Below are 24,812 nucleotides of genomic sequence, written 5' to 3' on the forward strand. Positions count from 1 at the left end.
TCCGCTAAGAGAGGAAAGACATCTGAGTTTGATTGTTTTTCTTCTGGGTTTTAAAAAAATACAGAATATGGGAATTGTAATAGTATGTGTGATCAAAAAGCAAGTGCAATAACAATATAGAAACAATACAGGAAATCATAAAGCAAGGACAATAACGGAATATAGAAATAGTATAGGTGATGAAAAAGCCAGTGCAATAACAGATGATGATAAGTGGTAAACACTTTGTGTTGAGTGCTGGAGGCTTTGTACTTTTTTTTAAAGGGTGCAGAGCTGCACTTCCTGGTTTCCCCCCCCCCCCCCCCTCTCTCTCACACACACTCACTTTAAATAAACCCGCCTTCCCAGCGCCGGCGGAAAGGCCGCCCAGCAGTCGGCGCCTCTGATTGGACGTAGGCGGCTGCCTATCGGGGGACGTAGCCAATCGGGGGGCGGAGGAGGCGGGGAGGGGGCGTGGCCGGCAGTTGTTACGCATCCGTGTCGCTGTTTCGCGGCAAATATTTGGCGCGTAAAAAGAGCCCCATGTCTGTGCTGCTGGCAGCTTCCTGGATGCGTGTGTGCTGAGCTGAAAGTATCCTTTAAAGCTGCATCAATCCGTGCGATAACACTGCACTGGCCCCCGGGGGAGGGGGAAAAAAAAAAAGCAGATAATAATTTTGTTGCTGACAAAGATAATCTGTTAAGACTTTCTCTTGCAGTGAGAACAAGGATCCAAAACAAAAAAGGGACAAAGACAGTAACAAAAAAAAAAAAATTGCAACATTTAATAATGTCCAAAGAAATGTTACCGGTTGCGATGAAGCCCGAGCCCGCTGCTGATTACCTCCCGTCCGCTCAGACGGGGACAGTGACCGTGTCTTGCTGCGGGGCCGAGGGGCTGCTCGGGCAGCCGCTGCTGATTTTCTCCTCCCCAGGAAGCGGCCGCGCTGAGGCAGAGGCAGAGGCTGAGCGGACCGGGGCGGAGGCTGCTCGGGAGGTCCTACTGTTTGCTGCTACCCCCCAGGGTCCCGGGGTAGTCGAGTGGGGACAGCGGCCGGCCCTGGGGCGCCCACCGGTAATTGGAGTGAGTGTGTGTGTCCGTGCTTACAGCTCCAGTTTCCACCCAGAGAAACATTACTGACTGTGGCTAACCATATACATCCTTCTAGTTACACTTGTGTGTGTCTATGTATTCATGCCTTTGCTACCTCTAGACTTGACTTCCAATGTACATCTGGTAGGTCTCCCACATTCTAACCTCCCTAAACTTTGCGGTCCAAGACTCTGCTATCTGTGCCTTAACTCGCACCAAGTCCCATTCCCTTATCACCTCTGTGCTTGCTGATCCAGATTGGCTCCAGGTCAAGCAATGTCCTGATTTTAATATCCTCATCCTCCTTTTCAAATCCCTCCATGGCCTCGCCCACTCCCTATCTCTGTAATCTCCTCCATTCCCTCAACCCTCCTAGGTATCTGCACTCCTCTAATTCTGGCCTCTTGAGTATCCCCGATTTTAATCGCTCCACCATTGGTGGCCGTGCCTTCAGCTGCCAAGGCCCCAAGCATTGGGATTCCCTCCCTCGCCTCTCCACCTCGCTTTCGTCCTTTAAAACACTCCTTAAAATCTACCTCCTTAAGCAAGCTTTTGTTCAGTGACCTGATATCTCGTTATGGTATCATAGTTTTGTTTTATAATGCTTTAAAGCACCTTGGGACGTTTCATTATGTTAAATACAAGCTGTTTCCTATCTCTACAACTTATACATCTACCTAAATCAGAAAAAGATCAATAGGTATCTAAATGCTGAGTAAACTCTACTAATCAAACTGCATAGCTTTAGCCATTATTTTCATTAAATGTATACGCAGTTTAGTGGTTTAATATTTTTGCATTTATACTTTTTCTGGAGTTTTGGACAGGGTATTTTAGGTGCTGTAAAATTAGTAATTGGTCATTTCACAGATGGAGATTTTGAAGCATTTTTTGTCTGTTCGCGGGTTGGTAAGTCATCTCCCACCTGTTGTTTGTGTTAATGGCCTTGCCTCACGGCCTGCAGTAAAACTGTTTTTGGGGTTAGGATGATACAGTTTAGTGTTACAGTGTAAGCTTCCCTGATAATCTAATCCTCGATCATGTCCACCTGCCTGTGCCAGTTACTTACCTTGTCTGCCAAATCTCCTTATGTTGAGTGCTGCAGTGCCACTTTAAAAAAAAAAACCTGATAGTGCATTCAGGTGCTGGAGAAAGCAACACTGATCAGTCCATCATGGTTCAAAACCCTTGTCCTTAACCCTTCCTTCAAATTTTACACACCTACCCCACTCCCAATCTGAGAACCCAGAGCAGCAAAGATTTTGAACCATGGAATGTAAAACCAAAATTCTGTGGGTGCTGGTGTCCTGGACACACAAGTTAGGCCCCAAACTCTGGAATTCCATCCCTAAACCCCTCCACCTTTCTTCCCTCCTTTAAGACACTCTGACCAAACTTTGACCTGTCCTAATATCTCCTTATGTGGCTTGTTGCCAAATTTTGTTTAATAATGCTCTCAGGAAGCACCTTGGGATGTTTTACTGTGTTGAAGGTGCTATCTAAATGCAAGTTGTTTTTGTTGAGAATACTATCCCCAGACACTTCGCATTTCAAATTCTCCTCCCCACAAGGCCACTTGGGTCACAGTAGAAGCTTGAGGCCTAATCATCTTGGGTGACGGAGAGCTAGTTAGAAAACTGCATTCGCAGAGGCCTAAGAGCAGGCTGGCTGTTGCCAGCACTGAACTGGGAATTGGTGCCTCACAGACTGGCAAAGTAAACAAAGAGCCCTCGCTATAACAGTTGTGTAGGGGGAGGGACGCCCAGGGAAAGCACATTCCTTCTGCTCTGCTTCTCCAGTGTTGTGTTTGAGATCAGATAGCTATCGTGAAAGGAATCACAGGCACATGCCCGTGTCTGGATCATGGCATAGCCTGCTTTGAAATTGTGACTGAATCAAACTTGTTTGAATAACCTTTTTTTAAATCAGTTTTATGGCTTAAAAAGGGTTTAGCATTTGATTTGTTGCTCAGAGCTACAACTTATTAAATTGCCACAGTGTTTCCTTTTAAAAGCAGTCCCCTTCCCTTCCCCAGTTTACTTTTATCTAATTGTTTTAACCTAATTCTAACTATTTGCTGTTTAAATGTTAAGCAGATCTGGATCATAGGAGTTCCTAAAAAAAAAATCCCAGTTATTGATGCACATTTTTAGGAGAAATTGTCTTCCTTTTAATTGGTGAAATAGGCTGTTTTGTAAAATAATAAACACAAAAATGTCCTGGGATTTTAAAGTGGTTGAGTGTGTCAACTGTATGGTCTGGTATTGAGTCAAATGGACCAGAAAAGGACCCACATTTGATTTCTGATGCGCCAGGGGGTTGCTGTTGTCATTTGCCTCTACCCCAGGGATGGGGAGGTGAGAGAATGGCTAGGATTCCTGTACCTGCTTGTTTCCTGGTGACATTGGCTACAAAGTGCATGTGACTTTCGGGTGAGGCTCTCATGACCGAATAGCAAACTGGCACATGTTGGCTAGGCTCACTTTTAAATAAAATAAGGCGCAGTGGTTAGCACCGCAGCCTCACAGCTCCAGCGACGGTGGCGGTTGTACTTGGCTGATGCTTTGCATGGCATCAATAGAGGCCTAAGAGTGGGGAAGCCACCAGCTGCCTCATGGGTGAGCGATGGATGCTCAGCAAAGCATAGCGTGGAAGGAACAGGGGAAGAAAACACCCGAGAGTGACAGAAATCGGAGCCTCCGTTAGAATGAGATGACACTTTTTTTTTAAAATGGGCGCTCCTTTTAATTAATATATTTAGCCACTCCCTCTGCAGCGATTGTTGCAGTAAGTCCATCCTGACAGTGTCATAATCCCTCAGCCTGTGAAGTCTCTTAACGTAGTTTCACTTCCCATTTGTGTAAACTGAGGCAAATAAATCAGGGGATCGGGGAGAGTGCATGTTGGCGGGGTGGCGGCGGTGACAGTGGTGGGTGGGGTTCCTTCGCTACTCTTCAGTGCTGGGTGCTCAGTGATTATTTTTAAACTGTGGTTTCACACAATCTTATCTTGGCTACCTTGATGGTGGGGAAATCGTGACCATTTTACTCTAACTTCTTCCTGCCCTCAATTGCAGCAGTAAAGTGACGTGCATAGGGTCCAATTCCCACATAGTGTACTCGCCTCCAAGCTGTCTGTGTCATTAAAACATGGGCATCTGAAACGGTCAGCGTGCCTTGTGCACCATGTTTTCCAGTTTGCGATTGTAATGATGAAGCTGTATAGACGGTGCTGTCCAAGAGGAATCAAAAACAGCAGTCATTTTTAATTTCCCTTTATATTGACAGTATCTGCGAATGGGCTTTCACAAAGTTCCTTTTGCTGCTTTCTGCAGGTGAAGAGGAAGTTGGAGCTGGAGAGTGATCATCAGTATCTGGCTGTGACGATGGAGAGTCCCAAGGGGAAAGGGAAGCCGTCTGGGAGAGGTATGTTGCGATGTAGCAATACCTGTGACCGTCCAGAGTTTTGAACACATTAAATTCCCAAACTTTCCTTCACACCTTTATTACCTCTAGACTTGACTATTCCACAACTTTCCTGGTCAGCCTTCCACTCACTACCCTCCGTAAACTTCAGCTCATCCAAAACTCTGCTGCCTGTATACTAACTCTCACCAAGTCCAGTTCAGCCATCAGCCCTGCACTCGCTGACCTACATTGGCTCCCTGTCCGACAGTGCCTCGATTTAAAAATTCTCATCCTTTTTTTCAAATCCCTTTGTGACCTTGCTCCTCTCTATTTCTGTAACCTCTCCAACCCTACTACCCTCCAAGATCTCTGCACTCTTCCCGTTCTAGCTTTTAATGCATTCCTGATTTCCATCAATCAACCATTGGTGGCCGTGCCTTCAGCTGCCAGGCTCCGAAGCTCTGGAATTCCCTCTCTTCCCTAGTTACCCTGAGTAGCTTGCTAGGCCATCAGGGGGCAGTAATAGTAATTCATGGCCAGGCTAGACTGGGTAAACTTGGCCACTCCCCAATCTAGAGGAACGTAGTGAACCGGTTGGGTTTGATCTCACCGCCGGTTGCTAGTCCAGTTCTATAACCACTACATCACCTTTTGTTCCGTTGGGGAATCATTGCTGAATGAACGGTTTATTGGGCTACAATTCAAACTTCTGGAGTGTGCCTGTGATCCTGGCATGTGGTGCTCTATGTTTGTCGAAATTTGCCAGTTAAAGTTGCAAACCTTCTTTCCTCTGAGGTAGTGCTCTCTCCCCTGAGGCAGAATGTTCCAGTCCCACACCACAGGCTTGAGGATATAATCCAAGCTGACATGAAGTACATTACTGAGGGAAAGCTGCACTTTTGGATCAGACGTTAAACTGAAGATACCCTCGGGTGACTGTAGAAGATCCCACAGCACTGTTTTGAAGAAGAGCAAGGGAGTTCTCCCTGGGGCATTGGCCAATATTTATTGCTCAACCAGCATCACTAAACAAAACAGATTATCGGGTCGTTGTCACATTGCTGTTTTTGGGAGCTTGCTGTGCACAAATTGACTGCCGCATTTCCTACATTACAACAGTGAACGTCAACAATACTTCATTGGCTGTCATGTGCTTTGAGGCATTCTGAATTTGTGAAAGGCGCTATATAAATACACGTTATGGAGTAGTTGGGGCGTATAGTGTAGATGCATTTGGGGGAAGCTAGATAAACGCATAAGGAAGAAAGGAATAGAATATTATGTTGGTAGAATGAAATGAAGAGGTGAGAGGGGGCTCGAGTGGAGCATAATTGCCAGCAAGGACAAGTTGGGCCAAACTCTCTGTTTCTCTGCTGTATGTTCTATGTAATTCTATGTAAGTTCTTTTGGTCTTAGGCCTGAAGTCAGTGGAGAAGACTCGGTATGACACATCCCTAAGCCTGATCACCAAGAGATTTATCCAGTTACTGGCACAGTCTCCGGATGGTGTGCTGGACCTCAACTGGGCGGCGCAAGCACTCGAAGTTCAGAAGCGCAGAATCTACGACATCACAAACGTCCTGGAAGGCATCAAGCTCATCACCAAAAAATCCAAGAATCACATCCAGTGGCTGTGAGTGTTGTAGCGGACACTGCACATGTTTGTTGCGACATTTAGTGTCTGAATCATCGAATGATACAGCACAGAAGGAGGCCATTTAGCCCATCGTGCCTGTGCTGGCTCTTTGGTAGGCTCTCCAATTAGTCCCACTCCTCTGCTCTTTCCCCGCAGCCCTGCAAATTTTCTCCTTTTCACGCACTTATCCAATTCTCTTTGAAAGTTACTATTGAATCTGCTTCCATCGCCTTTTCAGGCAGTGGTTTCCAGATCATCATAACTTGCTGTGTAAAAAAAATAAAATAAAATTCTTCTCCTGTCCCCTCTTTCTTTTGCCAACCACCCTAAATCTGAGTCCTCTGGTTACTGACCCTCCTGCAAGTTTGTTCTTTTCATGTTGTGGTTTCCTGGGCTGATTTCCTCTCCAACCCTGCAGATTCAACTAGGAGAGAAGGCAGAGCAAGGGCAGAACAAAACCCAGTTCTGAATGACAGAGATAGACAAAGTGCAGAGTCACGGTGCAATGAGGCAGCAGAGTTGCTGTAAACTTGCCAAGTGGACAATAGGTGAAGAAAGATTGACCTTTGACCTCTCCATACAGCCTGTGCGCTTGTTTTATTTTTGCTAAAGCTAGAATTGTGACCAACCAGTCTGCGTGTTTAGACCGATTCGGCCTATGTGACTTGCTAACTGCAACACTGCTGTGAAGGAGATCTTATTGATCTGTTTAATCTTTTGGTTGGAGGGTGTGGGAAGATTAGGGCAATGGGCTTGCCAGTCTCAGCTAGGCCATTGATAGAAGAAAAAACACTTAGCCCAGGGGCTGAAACCTTTGCTGTGGTCATTCACCTGTCTGTTGACCGTGGAGCATTCCCGAGAGGGATGTGCAGCGATAACCCTGGGTTTACATCATTCCCAATTCCGGGGAGATGTTTAACTGCAAAGGACAGGAGGGAAGAAGATTCAGGGAAACCCTCAGATTTCTGCACTCCTCCAATTCTGGCCTCATGTGCATCCCCGATTTTCATCGTGCCGCCATTGCTGTCAGCTGCCTGGGCCCTAAGCTCTGGAATTCTCTCTCGAAATCTCTCTCTTTCCTCCTTTAAGACTCTCCTTAAAACTGATCTGTTCAACCAAGCTTATGGACACCTGCCCTAATGCCTCCTCCTGTAGCTCAGTGTCAAATTTTGTTTGATAATGCTGCTGCCAAGCATCTTAGAATTAGAATTAGAACATTACAGCGCAGTACAGGCCCTTCGGCCCTCGATGTTGTGCCGACCTGTGAAACCATCTGACCTACACTATTCCATTTTCATCCATATGTCTATCCAATGACCACTTAAATGCCCTTAAAGTTGGCGAGTCTACTACTGCTGCAGGAAGGGCGTTCCACGCCCCTACTACTCTCTGAGTAAAGAAACTACCTCTGACATCTGTCCTATATCTATCACCCCTCAACTTAAAGCTATGTCCCCTCATGTTTGCCATCACCATCCGAGGAAAAAGACTCTCACTATCCACCCTATCTAACCCTCTGATTATCTTATATGTCTCTATTAAGTCACCTCTCCTCCTCCTTCCCTCCAACGAAAACAACCTCAAGTCCCTCAGCCTTTCCTCGTAAGACCTTCCCTCCATACCAGCCAACATCCTAGTAAATCTCCTCTGCACCCTTTCCAAAGCTTCCACATCCTATAATGCGGTGACCAGAACTGCACGCAATACTCCAGGTGCGGTCTCACCAGAGTTTTGTACAGCTGCAGCATGACCTCGTGGCTCCGAAACTCGATCCCCCTACTAATAAAAGCTAACACACCATATGCCTTCTTAACAGCCCTATTAACCTGGGTAGCAACCTTCAGGGATTTATGTACCTGGACACCAAGATCTCTCTGCTCATCTACACTACTTGGGTTGTTTTACTACGTTAAAGGCGCTATATAAATGCGGGTGGTTGTTTTATGGTGAAAGTCTTGATGTAGACGATTAAAGTGACAGCATCACCAGGCAGCATCTGTCGCTGACGTACATTTGAGGCTTGGGCAAGCCAGTTGCATAAGCGTTTACTGACTGAAATGGTAGTCCCTATCTCCTGGGAGATGGCGTGCCTGCTCAATCCTCCTGACCCTGCACTCGTGGAGATAATAACCTTCAGTTTCTGTGTCATTGCCCACTTCCGTATGTTGATGCGGTGGAGGTCAGATTAACCTGTTCCTGTCCCAGGTATCTGCCAGTCTCACTTGCTCTCAGGCACGAGGCAGAACACTTTTCAATCCTGCTTTCACCTTCCTATCCATCGGTTGGAAACTTGGAATGGCAAGACTGAACAACTTGCATTTATATAGCGCCTTGGATGCCCCAAGGTGCTTCAATTTTCTTTTTCAATTTTTGTCTCCTGTATAGCGCCTTGAGATGTTTTACTAGGTTAAACATTACTGGAATAGAAATTACTCTTAAAATAGGTTTTAAGGACAAGGGAGGAACCTGGTGTTAGAGGAGATTTAGCATGCTGTCCTTTCACCTCCTGAGACTTGGCTGTGAATTCAGCTTGACCGGTGGGATAAGAAGTCTGTTTCTTTTCCTGTGGGCTGCAAGGACCTTGCATGACTAAGTTCCTGGTGGGAGTGTGTGAAGTATGAGGAGTTTGATTCAGACTGTGGTAAAGCTGACCTGGGATTGATGCTGGTTGGCCTGAGTGTTCCAATTGTTGAAGTACAGGCCACAAGGAGCAAAGTGTTCACAGACACACACTGTGTATGAGATAAAAGACATCCAGGTCCGAGCGAAGGTTTTAAGCTGCTGCTGTGTCAAGCGTGGTTCAGTTGGTAGCTCTCTCGCCTCTGAGTCAGAAGATTGTGGGTTCAGAGCCCACCCCAGAGACTTGAGCACAAAAATCAAGGCTGACACTCCAGTACAGTGGGTGTTTCCTGTTGTGAGGGAGACTAGAACTAGGGGACGCAGCTTCAGAGTAAGAGGTCTCCCTTTTAAGACAGAGATGTGAAGAATTTTTTTTTCTCAAAGGGTTGTCAGTCTGTGGAATTCTCTTACCCAGAAAGCAGTGGCACCAAGTCATTGAATTTATTCAAGGCTGCCTTAGATAGATTTTTGATAGACAAGGGAGTCAACGGTTATGGGGGGCAGGCAGGAAAGTGGAGTTGAGACCACAACCAGATCAGCTGTGATCTTATCGAATGGCGGAGCAGGCTCGAAGGGCCAAATGGCCTACTCCTACTCCTATTTCCTATGTTCCTATAGAAACATAGAAAAATTACGGCACAGAAGGAGGCCATTCAGCCCTTCATGTCTGTGTGGCTGAAAAAAAAATAGCTGCCCAATCTTATCTCCCCTTCCAGCATCTGGTCCATAGCATTGCAGGTTACAGCACTTCAGGTACATGTCCAGGTACCTTTTAAATGAGTTGAGGGTTTCTGCCTCCACCACCGATCCGAGCAGTGAATTCCAGACACCCACCATCCTCTGAGTGAAAAAACTTTTCCTCATGACCCCTTAATCCTTCTACCAATCACCTTAAATTTGTGTCCCCTGGTAATTGACCTCTCTGCTAGGGGAAACCAGTCCCTCTATCTAGGCCCCTCATAATTTTGCACACCTAAGTTAAGTCACCCTCAGCCTTATGTGTTGTACAGAAAACAACCCCAGCTGATCCAATCTTTCCTCATAGCTGCAATTTTCAAGCCCTGGCAACATTCTCGCAAACCTCTGTACTCTCTCCAGAGCAATTATGTCCTTCCTGTAATGTGGTGACCAGAACTGTACGCAATACTCTAGTTGTGTCCTAACCAGCGTTTTATACAATTCCGGCATTACATCCCTGCTTTTGAATTCTGTACCTCGGCCAATAAAGGAAAGCATTCCATATGCCTTCTTCACCACTTTATCTACTTGTCCTGTCACCTTCGGGGACCTGTAGTAAAGGCCTGCTCAGGTCGGGGGGGAAAACAAAACCCGACCCGAACCCAACAGGACCACATTGGACCCGAGCCCGACCCGATCCGAGTCCCTCCATTTTTTCCCGCGCCCGACCCGACCACCGGAATGTTCCCTTTACCTACCTTGCCACTCCGAAGCTGCAGCATGAGCGTGATGATGTCATAGAGACGCTCACTACGCAGACTCAGAGTTTCCCTCCTTGACGTCCTGGACTCCCAGCTCAGGTAGGTTTGTTTCCTTTAAACACTTACCAGCAATACCTACTTGGTGTGTCCGACCCGACCCCGACGGCTGGGCCCAGAAGAGCGACCCGACCCGAACCCGACACGTGTACTGTGGACATGCACTCCAGTACTTAGGGAGACCTGCATTGTCAGAGGTGCCTTCTTTCAGATGAGACATTAAACCGAGGCCCTGTCTGCCCTCTTAAGTGGGTGGAACTATTAAGAGCAATAGGGGAGTTCTCCCCAATGTCCTGGCCAATATTTACCCCTCAACCAACACCTAAAAATGGAGTATCTGGTTATTATCGTATTATTGATTGTGGGAGCTTGCTGTGCACAGATTGGCTACATTAGAACAGTGACGAGACTTCAAAAAGTACTTCGTTGGCTGTTCTGTGCTTTGAAATGTCCCAAGCTTGTGAAAGGCGCTATATAAATGCAAGTTCTTTATTTTAAAAGACATTCATCTCCAAGTTGGAGGCTTTAAACTGCTGCTGTAATGCAGAGCTCTGAGAGTGGCTTGTGCTGGTTTCTGATGGGGAAGTCGGGCTGGCTGTTTTCACAGTTCCTGGCTGGCTGTAGGTGCCAGATGTTCAGGTTACATAAGGACTTCAAGCTGCCCTTTTACTTCCCTCTTCTGCTATGATATCTAGGAACCATGGGGTGGGGGGGGCGGGGGGGGGAAAGGAAAAGAAACGGTTTAAAAGTATCCCCACGCCTTCCATTCCTAGTATAATACCAGGGATCTGAAAATTTCCATTAGGAATTAGCGAGATTGTCCTGGCTTGAGTCACTTGCTGTTTTTTGTGTAAGAGAATCTCGTAGACGGGATTATAGTTGAGAATCGTGGTGGAGCATGTGAGCGACTTGAGGCTCAGATATTACTTGTTGGCAAGTTGCTTCTGTTTCTTACCTGTGCTGAAACTGGAACCAGCTCCCCTCCAACCAGGAGTTAATTTTGTTCCTTTACGATTAGCGAGAATTTACATTTATTTATTTATCTGACCCACAGCCTGGTGAAAGGGTGAATTGCACATTCCTGATTTTCTTTGCTCCATCATTGGCGGCCGTGCCTTCAGCCATCTAAGTCCCAAACTCTGGATTTCCCTCTCTAAACCTCTCTGCCTTTCTCTCCTTGAAACCTGCCTCTTTGACCAAGCTTTTGGCCAACTGCCCTAATATCTCTTTAAGTGGTTCTGTGACAAATTTTGTTTGATAACGTTCCTGTGAAGCGCTTGGGATGTTAAAGGCGATATATAAATGCAAGCTAGTGTTGTTGCAACAACTCAAAGGTTCTGGTAGCCTCTGATATCCCAGGAAATTTGGCCATGTCTTAGCTGTTAGCATTTGGCTGAGTGTTCACCCTCATCAGATTCCTCTCATGTTAGTTGGCCATGGATTTCCATTTAGTGTCCTCCTTGGCGCTGTGGCAAATGCTTGAGTCAGAGGTTTGGGTTCAAGTCTCACTCCAGATTCGTGAGCACATAATCCAGGCTGACTCTTAGTGCAGCACTCCCTCAATGCTGCATTTATCTCTCTTTAGATGAGATACTAAACTCAGATCTCCACCCTGCCATCTGTCCTCTCAGGTAGGTGTAAAAGGTTCCATGTTGTCATTTGAAGAAGAGCAGGGGAATTCTCCTTGGTGTCATGGCCAGTGTTTATCCCTTAACTGACATCATCCTTCGACAGCATCTTCCAAACCTGTGACCTCCACCACCTGGAAGGACAAGGGCATCTGATGCATGGGAGCACCACCAAGTTCCCCTCCAAGCCTCTCACCATCCTGACTTGGAACTATATTGCTGTTCCTTCACCGTCGCTGGGTCAAAATCCAGGAACTCCCTTCCTAACAGCACTGTGGGCTTACCTAGCCCACACAGACTGCAGCCTTTCAAGGCAGCTCACCACCACCTTCTCAAGGGCAATGAGGGATGGGCAACAAATGCTGGCCTAGCCAGAATCACCCACATCCCAAGAATAAATAGCGAGGAGATTCTCTGGTTATTGATCACAGTGGTGTTTGTGTGAGCTTGCTGTGCACAAATTGGCAATTGCATTACAACAGTGATTACATTTCAAAAGCGCTTCATTGGCTGTGATATGCCATACTATTTTCATTGGTGGAGTTGGTTATATAAATGCAAGTTATTGTTATAATGCACTGCATGGAGGGTTGCAGCTGATTGGATTGGTAAATTCAAGTGAGGGAGGGAAATGATTGGGAGGCATTGAGAGTGTTTGGACATCTTTTGGACTTCAGGAGCGGTACAAAGGCTCCTAACTGTCTCGTCTCTTCTTTTATATTCCTGTTGCCACTGAGGTGGTTGCGTGGTGACTGTTCTGTGTTCCTTTGTTCCCAGGGGTGGGACTCAGTTCCTGGATGGCGAGGTGCTTGCTCGGTACCAGGCTCTGGTGAAGGAAATTGCTGAGCTGGACGACAGTGATCGGAAGCTGGAGGAGCTGATCCAGCGCTGCACTCTGCAACTCAAACTGTTGACTGAGGACTCGGAGAGCCAGAGATATCCTTCTGCTGCTGCTCAGGAGATCAGTGACATCTCACAGCGAGGATACTTTTTCTCCTTTTACCGCTTCGCCCAGCCTGGCCCTTCTTCCACCAGCGGAATCAATGATTTCCTACACTTTGATTCATTTTTCTAATTGGGTGTTGCTGGCAAGGCTGCCATTTATTTGCCCCTTGAGCAGGTGGTGGTGAGCCTTACCTCTTGAACAGCTGCAGCTGAGGAAAGCAGCTGATGGCAAGTGAGACAAGATTTGAGGAGGTGGAGCAATTGTGAGAGTGCAGGGGTGTGATAGCTGAAGTCAGTGGAATGGAGGGAAGGGTGAGACACATGGTAACCTAGTACTGAAAGAGTAGAGGATGCAAGCTGAGTGGTAGGGCTGGAGAAGATGACAGTGGTAGGGTAGACCAAGGCCATGGAGAGATTTGTGAATTACAGGCGGGGTGGGGGAGAGGATTTTAAAGCTGATGTGCTGGGTACTGGAGAGCCTGTGGATGTGGGTGAGGAGCGAGAGGCGGGATGGTGGGAGGTTGCGTTTGAGCCAGAGTTTTGGGTCGGTTGACATTTTGAGGTGAACAAGGAGAGAAATTCAAGAGGTGGGGGGTGGTGAGTGGTGGGGAGGGGTTGGGTGTTAAGTACGGGTGTAGGCAGGCGCTGTGCTGCCGATGGAATTAGATGACCTTGGTGATGGATTGGGATTGGTGTTTGATTAGATTAGATTAGAGATACAGCACTGAAACAGGCCCTTCGGCCCACCGAGTCTGTGCCGAACATCAACCACCCATTTATACTAATCCTACACTAATCCCATATTCCTACCAAACATCCCCACCTGTCCCTATATTTCCCTACCACCTACCTATACTAGTGACAATTTATAATGGCCAATTTACCTACCAACCTGCAAGTCTTTTGGCTTGTGGGAGGAAACCGGAGGACCCGGAGAAAACCCACGCAGACACAGGGAGAACTTGCAAACTCCACACAGGCAGTACCTGGAATCGAACCCGGGTCCCTGGAGCTGTGAGGCTGCGGTGCTAACCACTGCGCCACTGTGCCGAATTTCTGCTGGGTTCAGTTGGAGTGAACAGCTGGGGGAGGGGGATGAGCTCAGAGCCTGGAAAAGGAGTGTGGTGTTGATGGAATTTGATGGGTAGAGTGAAATGGACGAGAGAAATCAAAGCTTCCTTCAGAGTAACTTTGGTAGTTAATAGAAACACTTTACAGGTAATTATAATCTAACCCAGCTGTCGGAAAACCAACGGAATCAGGTGCAGCGCTGGTTTCCCCACTCTGCCCAATATTAGAATCATTGAAATTTATGGCACAGAAGGAGGCCATTCAGCCCACTGTATCTGTGCTGGCCGAAAAAGAGCAATCCAATTTCCAGCTCTTGGTCTCTAGGCTACGGCACTTCAAGTGCATATCCAGGTATTTTTAAAATGCGATGAAGATTTCTGCTTCTACCACCCTTTCAGGCAGTGAGTTCCAGATCCCCACCACCCTCTAGGTGAAAACAATTCATTTTTTATTAGTTCTTCGGATGTGAGCACGCCCAGCATTTATTACCCAACCCTAATTGCCCTTGAGAAGGTATCAACAAGGTCTCAACTCCCTTCTAATCCTTCTGCCAATTACTTCAAATATATGCCTCCTGGTTATTGACCCCTCTGCTAGTGGAAATAGGTCCACTCTATCGAGCTTCTTATAATTTTATACACCTCAATTAAATCCTCCCTCGCCCTCCTCTGTTCCAAAGAAAACAATCCCAGCCTATCCAATCTTTCCTCGTGGATAAAATTCTCCACTCGTGGCAACATCCTCGTAAATCTTCTCTGTTCCCTTTCTAGTGTAATCACATCCTTCCTGTAATGCAGTGACCAGAACTGTACACAGTACTCTAGCTGTGATCTAACTGATGTTTTATATGGTTCTAGCATAACCTCCTTGCTCTTGTAAGAGTCAGCCAAGGCTCAGTTGGTTCCACTCTCACCTCTGAATCACAAGGCTCCGAGTTCATGTCTTGAGCTCAAAAATCAAGGCTGACACTCCGGTGCGGTACTGAGGGAGTGCTACACTGTCATCTTTTGGATGAGACATTAAACCGAGGCCCCATCTGCCTTCTCGAGTGGTTGTAAAAGATCCCATGGCACTCCGAGAAGAGCAGGGCAATTATCCCTGGTGCCCTGGTCAATATTTATCCCTCAATCAACGTCACAAAAACAGATTATCTGGTCGTTATCACATTGCTGTGTGTGGGAGCTTGCCGTGCACAAATTGGCTGCAGTGTTTCCTACATTGCAACAGTGACTGCACTTCAAAAGTATTTCATTGGCTGTAAAGTGCTTTGAGATGTTCAGTGGTCATGAAAAGAGCTATATAAATGCACATCTTTTTTTCTTGTATTCTTTTATAGCCTCAGCTAATAAAGTATTCCGTATGCTGAAAAAAGAGACGTGTCAAAGCTTTTTGTCTTGCGCTCATCAGGACAATCTGCAAGAATACCAATCTAAGGGAAAACAACAACTTTATACTGTTTGAGAAGAGAGTGCTGATTGATGCAAGTGAACTGTGATTGGTAGAGACGTTGCCATAGAGAATGCACCAGTTTAGGGTGACTGACAGTTAACTGCCAAGCTTTGTTTGAAATTTAAGCCAGGCAGCTTGCCTCTGGTCAAGGCATTGCCCTGAGGAATGAACCAGAAAATGGCTGTCACTTATTTTGTTTAGCTGAAACAGGCGCAATGTTTGTACTTGTTCGTTCTGTCTGCAAAGAACAAGGCTGTGCGCATTAATATATGTAGCTTCTAGTATGTGAAAATGCGCCACACTGCAAACCCTACCGACAATCTTAAATTGGTTGTCAGCATAATTTGCTGGTTCATTTCCCTTACATTGGTATTCTTGTGGTTTGCCCTAATGAGTGCAAGAGGAAAAGCTTCATCCACATGTCTCTATTTTCAGCAATACTCAAGTTCTGTACTACCAAACGACTGTTTATCCCGTATGCTGCCTTACTTACTGTTGAAGTCGACGGAGAGTAATATTGTAAAATCAGTGTTCTGCCTGATTCCGTACGATTCCCATCAGCTAGTTAGGTTAAAATTCCCCAAAAAGTGTGCGTGGTGGTGCTGACTCTGAAATGTTCGGAATGCCTCTTACCTTAGGTCTACAGATGTAACCGGATCCAGATCCAGAGTAGGTGCTGGATTTACGAAGAGGCTGTGTTCTCCTGTCTAATCCTTAAATCTCTGGAGTGTGGGTTGAAATCTCAGCCCCCCTCGGATCCCTGTCTCCAGAACAATGCACATTGTCACGTTGGCCCAGTTATACAACTATCTCTACCCTGTGCTGTATCCAGTCAATGAAAAATGGTGGCAAAGCAATCCACTCCCAGCGCTGGCATTACTCGTCTTGACAAATGACTCCTGTGTTTTAACAGGGGCACAGTAAACGCTACAGGAACTTGTTGACACCACACAGGGATATCTGATGCCATGTTATAGGGTGGGTGCCAAGACAGCTTTTGATTACAGTGCAGAGGTCATTGTCTAGTCTTAAAGAAGGTGGTACGGAACATATTTCTGTCATTCTAAGATTAATCCTTAACCTTTTTATATTGCACATTTGCCTATGTAACTTGTCAAGACTTGCGCAGCATTGAAGAGTTGGCTGAAGAGATGGTGATGGTGATTAAAGCCCCAGCTGACACCAAGCTGCAGGTGACTGATCCCAGTGAGGTAAGTAATACTAATGGAAATCACTAGTATACTTCAAGGGGCTGAATTCAAGCAGAATTCTGGCCCAAACCCTACCTCCCGAGGGTTGCCAACCCTCCAGGAGTGTCCTGGAGTCTTCAGGAATTGAACATAATTTTCTGGACACAGTTGCGAGCATCACATGGAAGAAAAATCATAAAGGGCAACTACAAAAACAAATGTTTTTTCTTTGTTGAATACTTATTAATAAAAATATTGGAGATGGGGTTTGGTGGGAAGAAAGGATTGTTTGGGTGATTCATGACTCAGTCAGTTGGCTAATGAAGAGTCTGTTCACTTTCCAGTTGGTGTGGGAAGACAATGTGCTGCAAGGACGGGCGTGTTGGGCCTCCAATGGTTGGAGTGTGGGGGCGGGGCAGGTGGCGGTGGGAGGTCATGTGATGAAACCTCCAGGAATATATCCAACCAGAGTTGCCAGCCCAATACCCCTGACAGTCCTACAACTCTCAGTCCTCGCCCACCTTCAGAGCCAGAGGAGGGAGGTGGAAATACGTCTGGTAAATGTCTGTGTGCTGTGTCTCAGCATACGGTGACTAACTGTTCCGCCCCATTTCTGGACCGGCTACAGCAGATGCTCAGTAATGGTGATTAGCTGTTTCCTGTCAGAGAGGGAATTAGTGACTGAATCATTCTGGGGCACCTCGCATTCCAGCATGTGGTTGTAGAACCAACGCAGTGGTGCAAACCAAAAGGTGGGAGGAGCAAGGGGGAATTGTAGAGATGATAAAACTGGAATGTTGCTGCTACAACAGCTGTAATCCAGAGGCGGGGTGTGTGTTATGAGCTCATTTTGTGATGTTCCCTGTCTGATGAGTTTTATTTGGAGCAGTGGAGGAGATTAACATGTTTTTCCTCCCTTGGCTATGTGGCGATCCTTATCCCACCTCCATTTTAATTCCAGTCTCACAAAGGTGACTGGCATCTGGCACAAACTCTGCCCAATACCCCATTTCCCCTCCAATTTGTTCCCTTTCATTTGCTGGGGTACTGGTAGCAGTTGCCCTTTTGAAAGTTTGCCAGGTCCAAGTCTGGATTGCGAGTATCACCAGGCTATCTGGACTCAAGGTGTGCTTTGTGCCCAAGGCTGATTCTGCCCTCTGAGGTACTGTTGCATTGGGGTCACCACCCTCTGGTAGCTGCCCCAAGTGGTGATAGATTAGAGCCAAACCCTTCAGGAGTGAAATTAGTGAACACTTCTACACACAAAGGGTGGTAGACAATTGGAACTCTCTTCCATAAATGACAATTGTTAATTTTAAATCTGAACATAGGAGCAGGGGTAGGCCATTCAGCCTTTTGAGCCTGTTCCGCCATTCATTTAGATCATGACTAATCATCTACCTCATGGCCACTTTCCCACTCTATCCCCATATCCCTTGATGTCTTTGAACATGTTCAATGATTGAGCTTCCACAGCCCTCTGGGGTAGGGAATTCCAAAGATTCACCATCCTCTGAGTGAAAAATTCCTCCTCATCTCAATCTTAAATGGCCTGCCCCTTATTTTGAGACTATGTCCCCTGGTTCTAGACTCAGCGGCTAGGGGAAACCTTCTATCCACATCTACCCTGTCATGACCTGTAAGTATTTTGTAAGTTTCAATGAGATCACCTCTCATTCTTTGAAACTCTAGAGAATACAGGCCCAGTTTCCTCAATCTCTCCTCATAAGACAATCCCGCCATCCCAGGGATTAGTCTGGTGAACCTCCTTTGCGCTCCGTTTATGGCAAGTATATCCTTCCTTAGATGAGGAGATCATAACTGTACACACAGTCTCACCAAGGCTCTATACAACTGCAGCAAGACCTCTTTACTCCTATGCTTAAAACCCCTTGTGATGAAGGCCAAAATACCATTTGCCTTCCCAATTGCTTGCTGCACCTGCATGTAAGCTTTTAATGACTCATGAACAAGGACACCTAGGTTCCTTTGGACATCAACACTTCCCAACCTCCCACCATTAAAAAAAAAACTCTGACTTTCTGTTTTTTCTACCAAAGTGGATAAATTCACATTTATTCACGGTATATTCCATCTGCATGTTCTTGCCCATTCACTTAGCTTGTCCAGGTCCTGTTGAAGCCTCCTTGCATCCTCCTCACAAATTACATTCCCACCTCGCTTCATGTCACCAGCAAAGTTGGAAATATTACATTTGGTCCCCACATCCAAACCATTTATATAGATTGTGAACAGCTGTGGCCCCAGCACTGCTCCTTGCAGTACCCCACTAGTAACAGCCTGCCATCCTGAGAATGACCCATTTATTCCTACTCTTTTTGTTTTCTGCCTGTTAACCAATTCTCAATCCATACCAGTATATTACCCCCAATCCCACGTGCTCTAATTTTGTTTACTAACTCCTCTGTGGGATCTTATCAAAAGCCTTTAGAAAATCCAAATACACCACATCCACTGGTTCTCCTTTATCGATGCAAGTAACATCCTCAGAAAAAATCCAACAGTTTTATCAAACATAATTTCCTTTTCATAAATCCATGTTGACTCTGCCCAATCATATCATTATTTTCTAAGTGTCTATAATTATCACATCCTTTATAATGGATTCTAACATTTTCCTAACTACTGATGTCAAAGTAACAGGTCTGCAGTTCCCCATTTTCTCTCTCCCTCCTTTCTTAAACAGTGGGGTTACATTTGCTACTTTTCAGTCAGCAGGAACTTTTCCAGAATCTATAGAAATTGGAAGATAGCCACTTCCTTCAACGCTCTGGTCTGGGGATTTATCAACCTTCAATCCAGTTAGTTTTTCGAGTACTACCTCTTTATTAATACTAATTCCTTTCAGTTTTTTTTTACAAGTCCCTTGGTTCCCTAGTATTTCTGGGAGATTTTCTGTATCTTCCTCCGTGAAGACAGACATAAAGTAATTGTTAGTATCTCGGTCATTTCCCTATTGTCCATTATAAATTCTCCTGTCTCCGCCTGTAATGGACCCACATTTGTACTTGCTTATCTTTTCCTTTTCACATACCTAAAGAAGCTTTTACAGTCCGCCTTTATGTTTCTCAGTAGCTTGCATTCATATTTTCTTCTCCCTTTCTTTATCACTTTCTTGGTCATCGTTTGCTGGATTCTAAATTGCTCCCAGTCCTTGGGCTTACCACTTTTTCTGGCACCCTTATAAGCCACTTCCTTTGATCTATTGCAATCTTTAACTTATTTTGTTAGCCACAGTTGATTCATCTTTCCTGTTGGGGTTTTTTTTTGTCTTGGAGGAATGTATATTTGTTATAAACCATGTAATACTTCTTTGAATATTAGCCATTGCCTGTCTACTGTCAAATGGCGCAGGGGCAGCACAGTGGCGCAGTGGTTAGCACCGCAGCCTCACAGCTCCAGCGACCCAGGTTCAATTCTGGGTACTGCCTGTGTGGAGTTTGCAAGTTCTCCCTGTGTCTGTGTGGGTTTCCTCCGGGTGCTCCGGTTTCCTCCCACAGCCAAAAGACTTGCAGGTTGATAGGTAAATTGGCCATTATAAAATTGCCCCTAGTATAGGTAGGTGGTAGGGGAGTATAGGGACAGGTGAGGATGTGGTAGGAATATGGGATTAGTGTAGGATTAGTATAAAAGGGTGTTTAATGGTCGGCACAGACTCAGTGGACCGAAGGGCCTGTTTCAGTGCTGTATCTCTAAATCTAAATCTAAATCTAAATCTTTTAGTGTATTTTCCCAATCTACCATAGCCAACTTGCCCCTCATACCTTCATAATTTCCTTTGTTCAGATTTAAGACCCTAGTTTCAGAATGAACTATATCACTTTCAAACTTAATGTAAAATTCTCTCATATCATGGTCACTATTTCCCAAAGGCTCTTTTACAGCCAGGTTATTAATGAGTCCTTTCTCATTACATAATATGGGCGGCGCAGTGGTTAACACCGCAGCCTCACAGCTCCAGTGACCCGGGTTCAATTCTGGGTACTGCTTGTGTGGAGTTTGCAAGTTCTCCCTGTGTCTGTGTGGGTTTTCGCCGGGTACTCCGGTTTCCTCCCACCACCAAAGACTTGCAGGTTGATAGGTAAATTGGCCATTATAAATTGCCCCTAGTATAGGTAGGTGGTAGGGGAATATAGGGACAGGTGGGGATGTGGTAGGAATATGGAATTAGTGTAGGATTAGTATAAATGGGTGGTTGATGGTCGGCACAGACTCGGTGGGCCGAAGGGCCTGTTTCAGTGCTGTATCTCTTTTAAAAAAAAAATACTAAATCTAAAATAGCCAGATCCCTAGTTGGTTCTTCAATGTACTACTCCAGAAACCCATCTCTTGCACATTCCAGGAATTCATCCTCCGCAACATTAGTGCTGATTAGGTTTACCCAGTCTATATGTAAGTTGAAGTTGCCCATTTTTCCTGTATTACCCATGTTACATGCACCTCTAATTTCCTGATTTATATGTGCCCAACATTACCACTACTGTTTGGCCTATAAACAACTCCCAGCAATGTTTGCTGCCCCTTGCTCTTCCTTAGCTCCACCCAAACTGATTCTACATCTTGATCCTTCAACCTGAGATTCTCTCTCTCTTTAGAAAATCCAAATACACCACATCCAAATACACCTCTCTTCCCTTCCTGCCACACTTCGATTATCAATTCCCTTATTGCTACCTTGCTCTCTTGCCGCCTTCTCTTTCTAAATTATCACATCTTCCCTTACTTGATCCCTCGCCCCCACTATTTAGTTTAAAGCCCTCTCTGCACCCTAGTTATATGACTCGCCAGAACACTGGTCCCAGCATGGTTCAGGTGAAGACCGTCCCAATGGTACAGCTCCCACTTTCCCCAGTACTGGTGCCAGTGCTCCATGAATCAAAGCCCATTTCTCCCACACCAATCTTTGAGCCGCGTATTTAACACTCTAATCTTATTTACCCAACTCCAATTTGCTTGTGGCTCAGGTAATAATCCAGAGATTATGACCTTTGTGGTTCTGCTTTTTAATTTTGCCCCTAGCTGTTCATACTCCCTGTGCAGAACCTCTTTCCTAGTCCTACCTATGTTGTTGGTACCCACATGGACCACAACAACTGGATCCTCCCTCTCCCACTGCAAGTTCCTCTCTAGCCCCAAGCAGATGTCCCGAACCCTGGCACCAGGCAAGCAACACAACCTTCTGCATTCTCGCTCTTGTCTGCAGAGAACAATATCTATCCCCCTGTCTATACTATCTTCAACTACCACTGCGTTCCTATTTACTCCGCCTGCTTGAATGGCTTCCTGTACCACAGTACCATGGTTAGTTTGCTTATCCACCCTGCAGCCCTCACTCTCATCCATACAAGCTGAAAAAACCTCACACAGGTTGGACAATTGCAAAGGCTGAGGCTCCTCCACTTCTGCCTTCTCAATCTCCATAGCTGCCTCACTCGCAGTTACATCCTGTAACCACTGACCAAATCAGAAGACCCTATCCTAAGTGGCGTGACTGCCTTCTGGAACAAAGTGTCCAGGTAACTTGCCCTCTCCCTGATACATCGCAGTGTCTGTAACTCAGCATCTGACTCATTGATTCTGAGCCAAAGCTCCTTAAGCTGCAGACGTGGTTGCCGTGGTTGACACTGGCGTCCACCAACTCCCACATACTGCAGCCATAACACATCAAAGAACAAAGAAAATTACAGCACAGGAACAGGCCCTTTGGCCCTCCAAGCCTGCGCCGATCCAGATCCTCTACCTAAACATGTCGCCTATTTTCTAAGGGTCTGTATCTCTTTGCTTCCTGCCCATTCATGTATCTGTCTAGATACATCTTAAAAGACGCTATCGTGTTCGCATCTACCACCTCCGCTGGCAACGCGTTCCAGGCACCCACCACCCTCTGCGTAAAGAACTTGCCACGCATATCCCCCCTAAACTTTTCCCCTCTCACTTTGAACTCGTCACTCCTAGTATTTGAATCCCCCACTCTGGGAAAAAGCTTCTTGCTATCCACCCTGTCTATACCTCTCATGATTTTGTACACCTCAATCAGGTCCCCCCTCAACCTCCGCCTTCCTAATGAAAATAATCCTAATCTACTCAACCTCTCTTCATAGCTAGCGCCCTCCATACCAGGCAACATCCTGGTGAACCTCCTCTGCACCCTCTCCAAAGCATCCACATCCTTTTGGTAATGTGGCGACCAGAACTGCACAAAGTATTCCAAATGTGGCCGAACCAAAGTCCTATACAACTGTAACATGACCTGCCAACTCTTGTACTCGATACCCCGTCCGATGAAGGAAAGCATGCCGTATGCTTTCTTGACCACTCTATTTACCTGTGTTGCCACATTCAGGGAACAATGGACCTGAGCACCCAAATCTCTCTGTACATCAATTTTCCCCAGGACTTTTCCATTTACTGTATAATTCACTCTTGAATTGGATCTTCCAAAATGCATCACCTCGCATTTACCCTGATTGAACGCCATCTGCCATTTCTCTGCCCAACTCTCCAATCTATCTATATTCTGCTGTATTCTCTGACAGTCCCCTTCACTATCTGCTACTCCACCAATCTTAGTGTCGTCTGCAAACTTGCTAATCAGACCACCTATACTTTCCTCCAAATCATTTACGTATATCGCAAACAACAGTGGTCGCAGCACATCATCTGCCCTGCCATCTTTATAATATGTTAATTAATTTATTTCTCTTAATTTATACTTGATAAACCCCACTACTACTAAGCCCCACTACTTACCTTACTACAACTAATAAAACCATACTAATAAAGCAGCTGAGTCTCAGAAGATTCTTATGTTTATTATTCCAATTAATGTTATACTAACCCCAGTTAAAATTCCTTAGTTTAGATATGCGAAAAAGAGAAAATGTTCACAACCAATCACTTACCTTCTGTGCTGGAACATCACACGCCATTCCTCTTTCCGCACCCCCCCCATCCCCCCCACCCCGTGCTGAATTCCCATGTGAACCAAATTCCCATCTACATACTCTTTGTTTCACTCAGGTGAAGTCTCCACTCCTCCACTGAGATCGATAGATATTTCTTAACCAAAGGTATTAGGGGATATGGGGCAAAGGGTATGGGTATATGTTCTGATAAACATAGGAAGTAGGAGTAGGCCATTCGGCCCCTCGAGCCTGCTCCGTCATTCAACTAGATCATGGCTGATATTCTACCGCAATGCCATTTTCCCACACTATCCCCATATCCCTTTATATCTTTAATGTCTAGAAATCTGTCGATCTCTGCCTTGAACATACTCAATGACTGAGCCTCCACAGCCCTCTTGGGTAGAGAATTCCAAAGATTCACCACCCGATGAGTGTAGAAATTCCTCCTCATCTCGGTCTTAAATGGCCTATCCCTTATTCTGAGACCCTGTCCTCTGGTTCTAGACCCCTCCAGTCGGGGGAAACATTCTGGGCCATTGCAGGAGCCAGTGAATCTAACTGTGGTAAATTGGTTAAGTGCTGGGATCTGTAAACCTGTGTCTTTGTCTCTCTCTGAAGGCACTGCAGATCTCGTTGCAAAGCAGCAAGGGGCCCGTGGATGTGTTCCTTTGCCCTGAGAGTGGTTCAGGCACTTGCAGTCCTGTGAAGACCCTGAGCAGCCCTGTCAAGATCAGTCCTGTCAGAACTGGCAGCCTTTGCAAAGTTACCCATCAGGAACTATTAGAAAGCACTTCCCAGGGCACAACCCTATCATCGTCTTCGAGTCATGACCAAGGTCTGTATGGTTTTTTTTTCAACCCTTCCTCTTCAGACTCTAATACTATACCCTGTGGCTCAGTGGTAGCACTCTCACCTCTGAGTCAGAAGGTTGTGGATTCAAGCCCCACTCCAGAGACTTGAGCACATAATCTAGACTGACACTCCAGTGCAGTACAGAGGGAGTGCAGCACTGTCAGAGGTGCCGTCTTTCGGACGGGGCGTTCAACTAAGGCCTTGCCTGCCCTCTCAGGCATGACCTAAAAGATTCCATGGGACTTTCTCTAAGAAGAGCAAGCAATTCTTCCCGTGTTCTGAGCAATATTTATCCCTCAATCTGGTCATTATCACATTGTTGTTTGTGGGATCTTGCTGTGTGCCACCTAGCTGCCATGTTTCTGCATTACAACAGTGACTGCATTTCAAAAATACTTTGTTGATTACAAAGCGCTTTGGGACATCCTGAGGTTATGAAAGGTGCTATAGAAATGCAAGACTTTCTTTTTAAAAGTGCGTTATGTGATATTTCTAACCTATAAAAATTATAGGGAGCA

The 24,812-nt window shown here is 45.9% G+C and overlaps 1 protein-coding gene across 3 annotated transcripts in view; it reads left to right on the top strand.

Annotated features, from left to right (window-relative positions):
* The first annotated feature begins 542 nt into the window (after positions 1–542).
* Positions 543–24,812, top strand: part of LOC137378336 (transcription factor E2F1-like) — a 42,004-nt gene continuing 17,734 nt past the window's right edge. For 2 of the 3 annotated variants that reach the window (XM_068048594.1, XM_068048593.1), the window contains exons 1-6: positions 543–1,063; positions 4,407–4,497; positions 5,896–6,112; positions 12,636–12,794; positions 16,420–16,534; positions 24,061–24,277. In XM_068048594.1, coding sequence (XP_067904695.1) covers positions 770–1,063; positions 4,407–4,497; positions 5,896–6,112; positions 12,636–12,794; positions 16,420–16,534; positions 24,061–24,277 — 1,093 coding nt within the window. In that variant the 5' untranslated portion in view covers positions 543–769. The remainder of the gene's footprint in view (positions 1,064–4,406; positions 4,498–5,895; positions 6,113–12,635; positions 12,795–16,419; positions 16,535–24,060; positions 24,278–24,812) is intronic. The other variant, XM_068048595.1, reaches the window with a different exon arrangement.

Source organism: Heterodontus francisci, chromosome 16 (assembly GCF_036365525.1).
Source record: "Heterodontus francisci isolate sHetFra1 chromosome 16, sHetFra1.hap1, whole genome shotgun sequence".
NCBI classification, from domain to species: Eukaryota; Metazoa; Chordata; class Chondrichthyes; order Heterodontiformes; family Heterodontidae; genus Heterodontus; species Heterodontus francisci.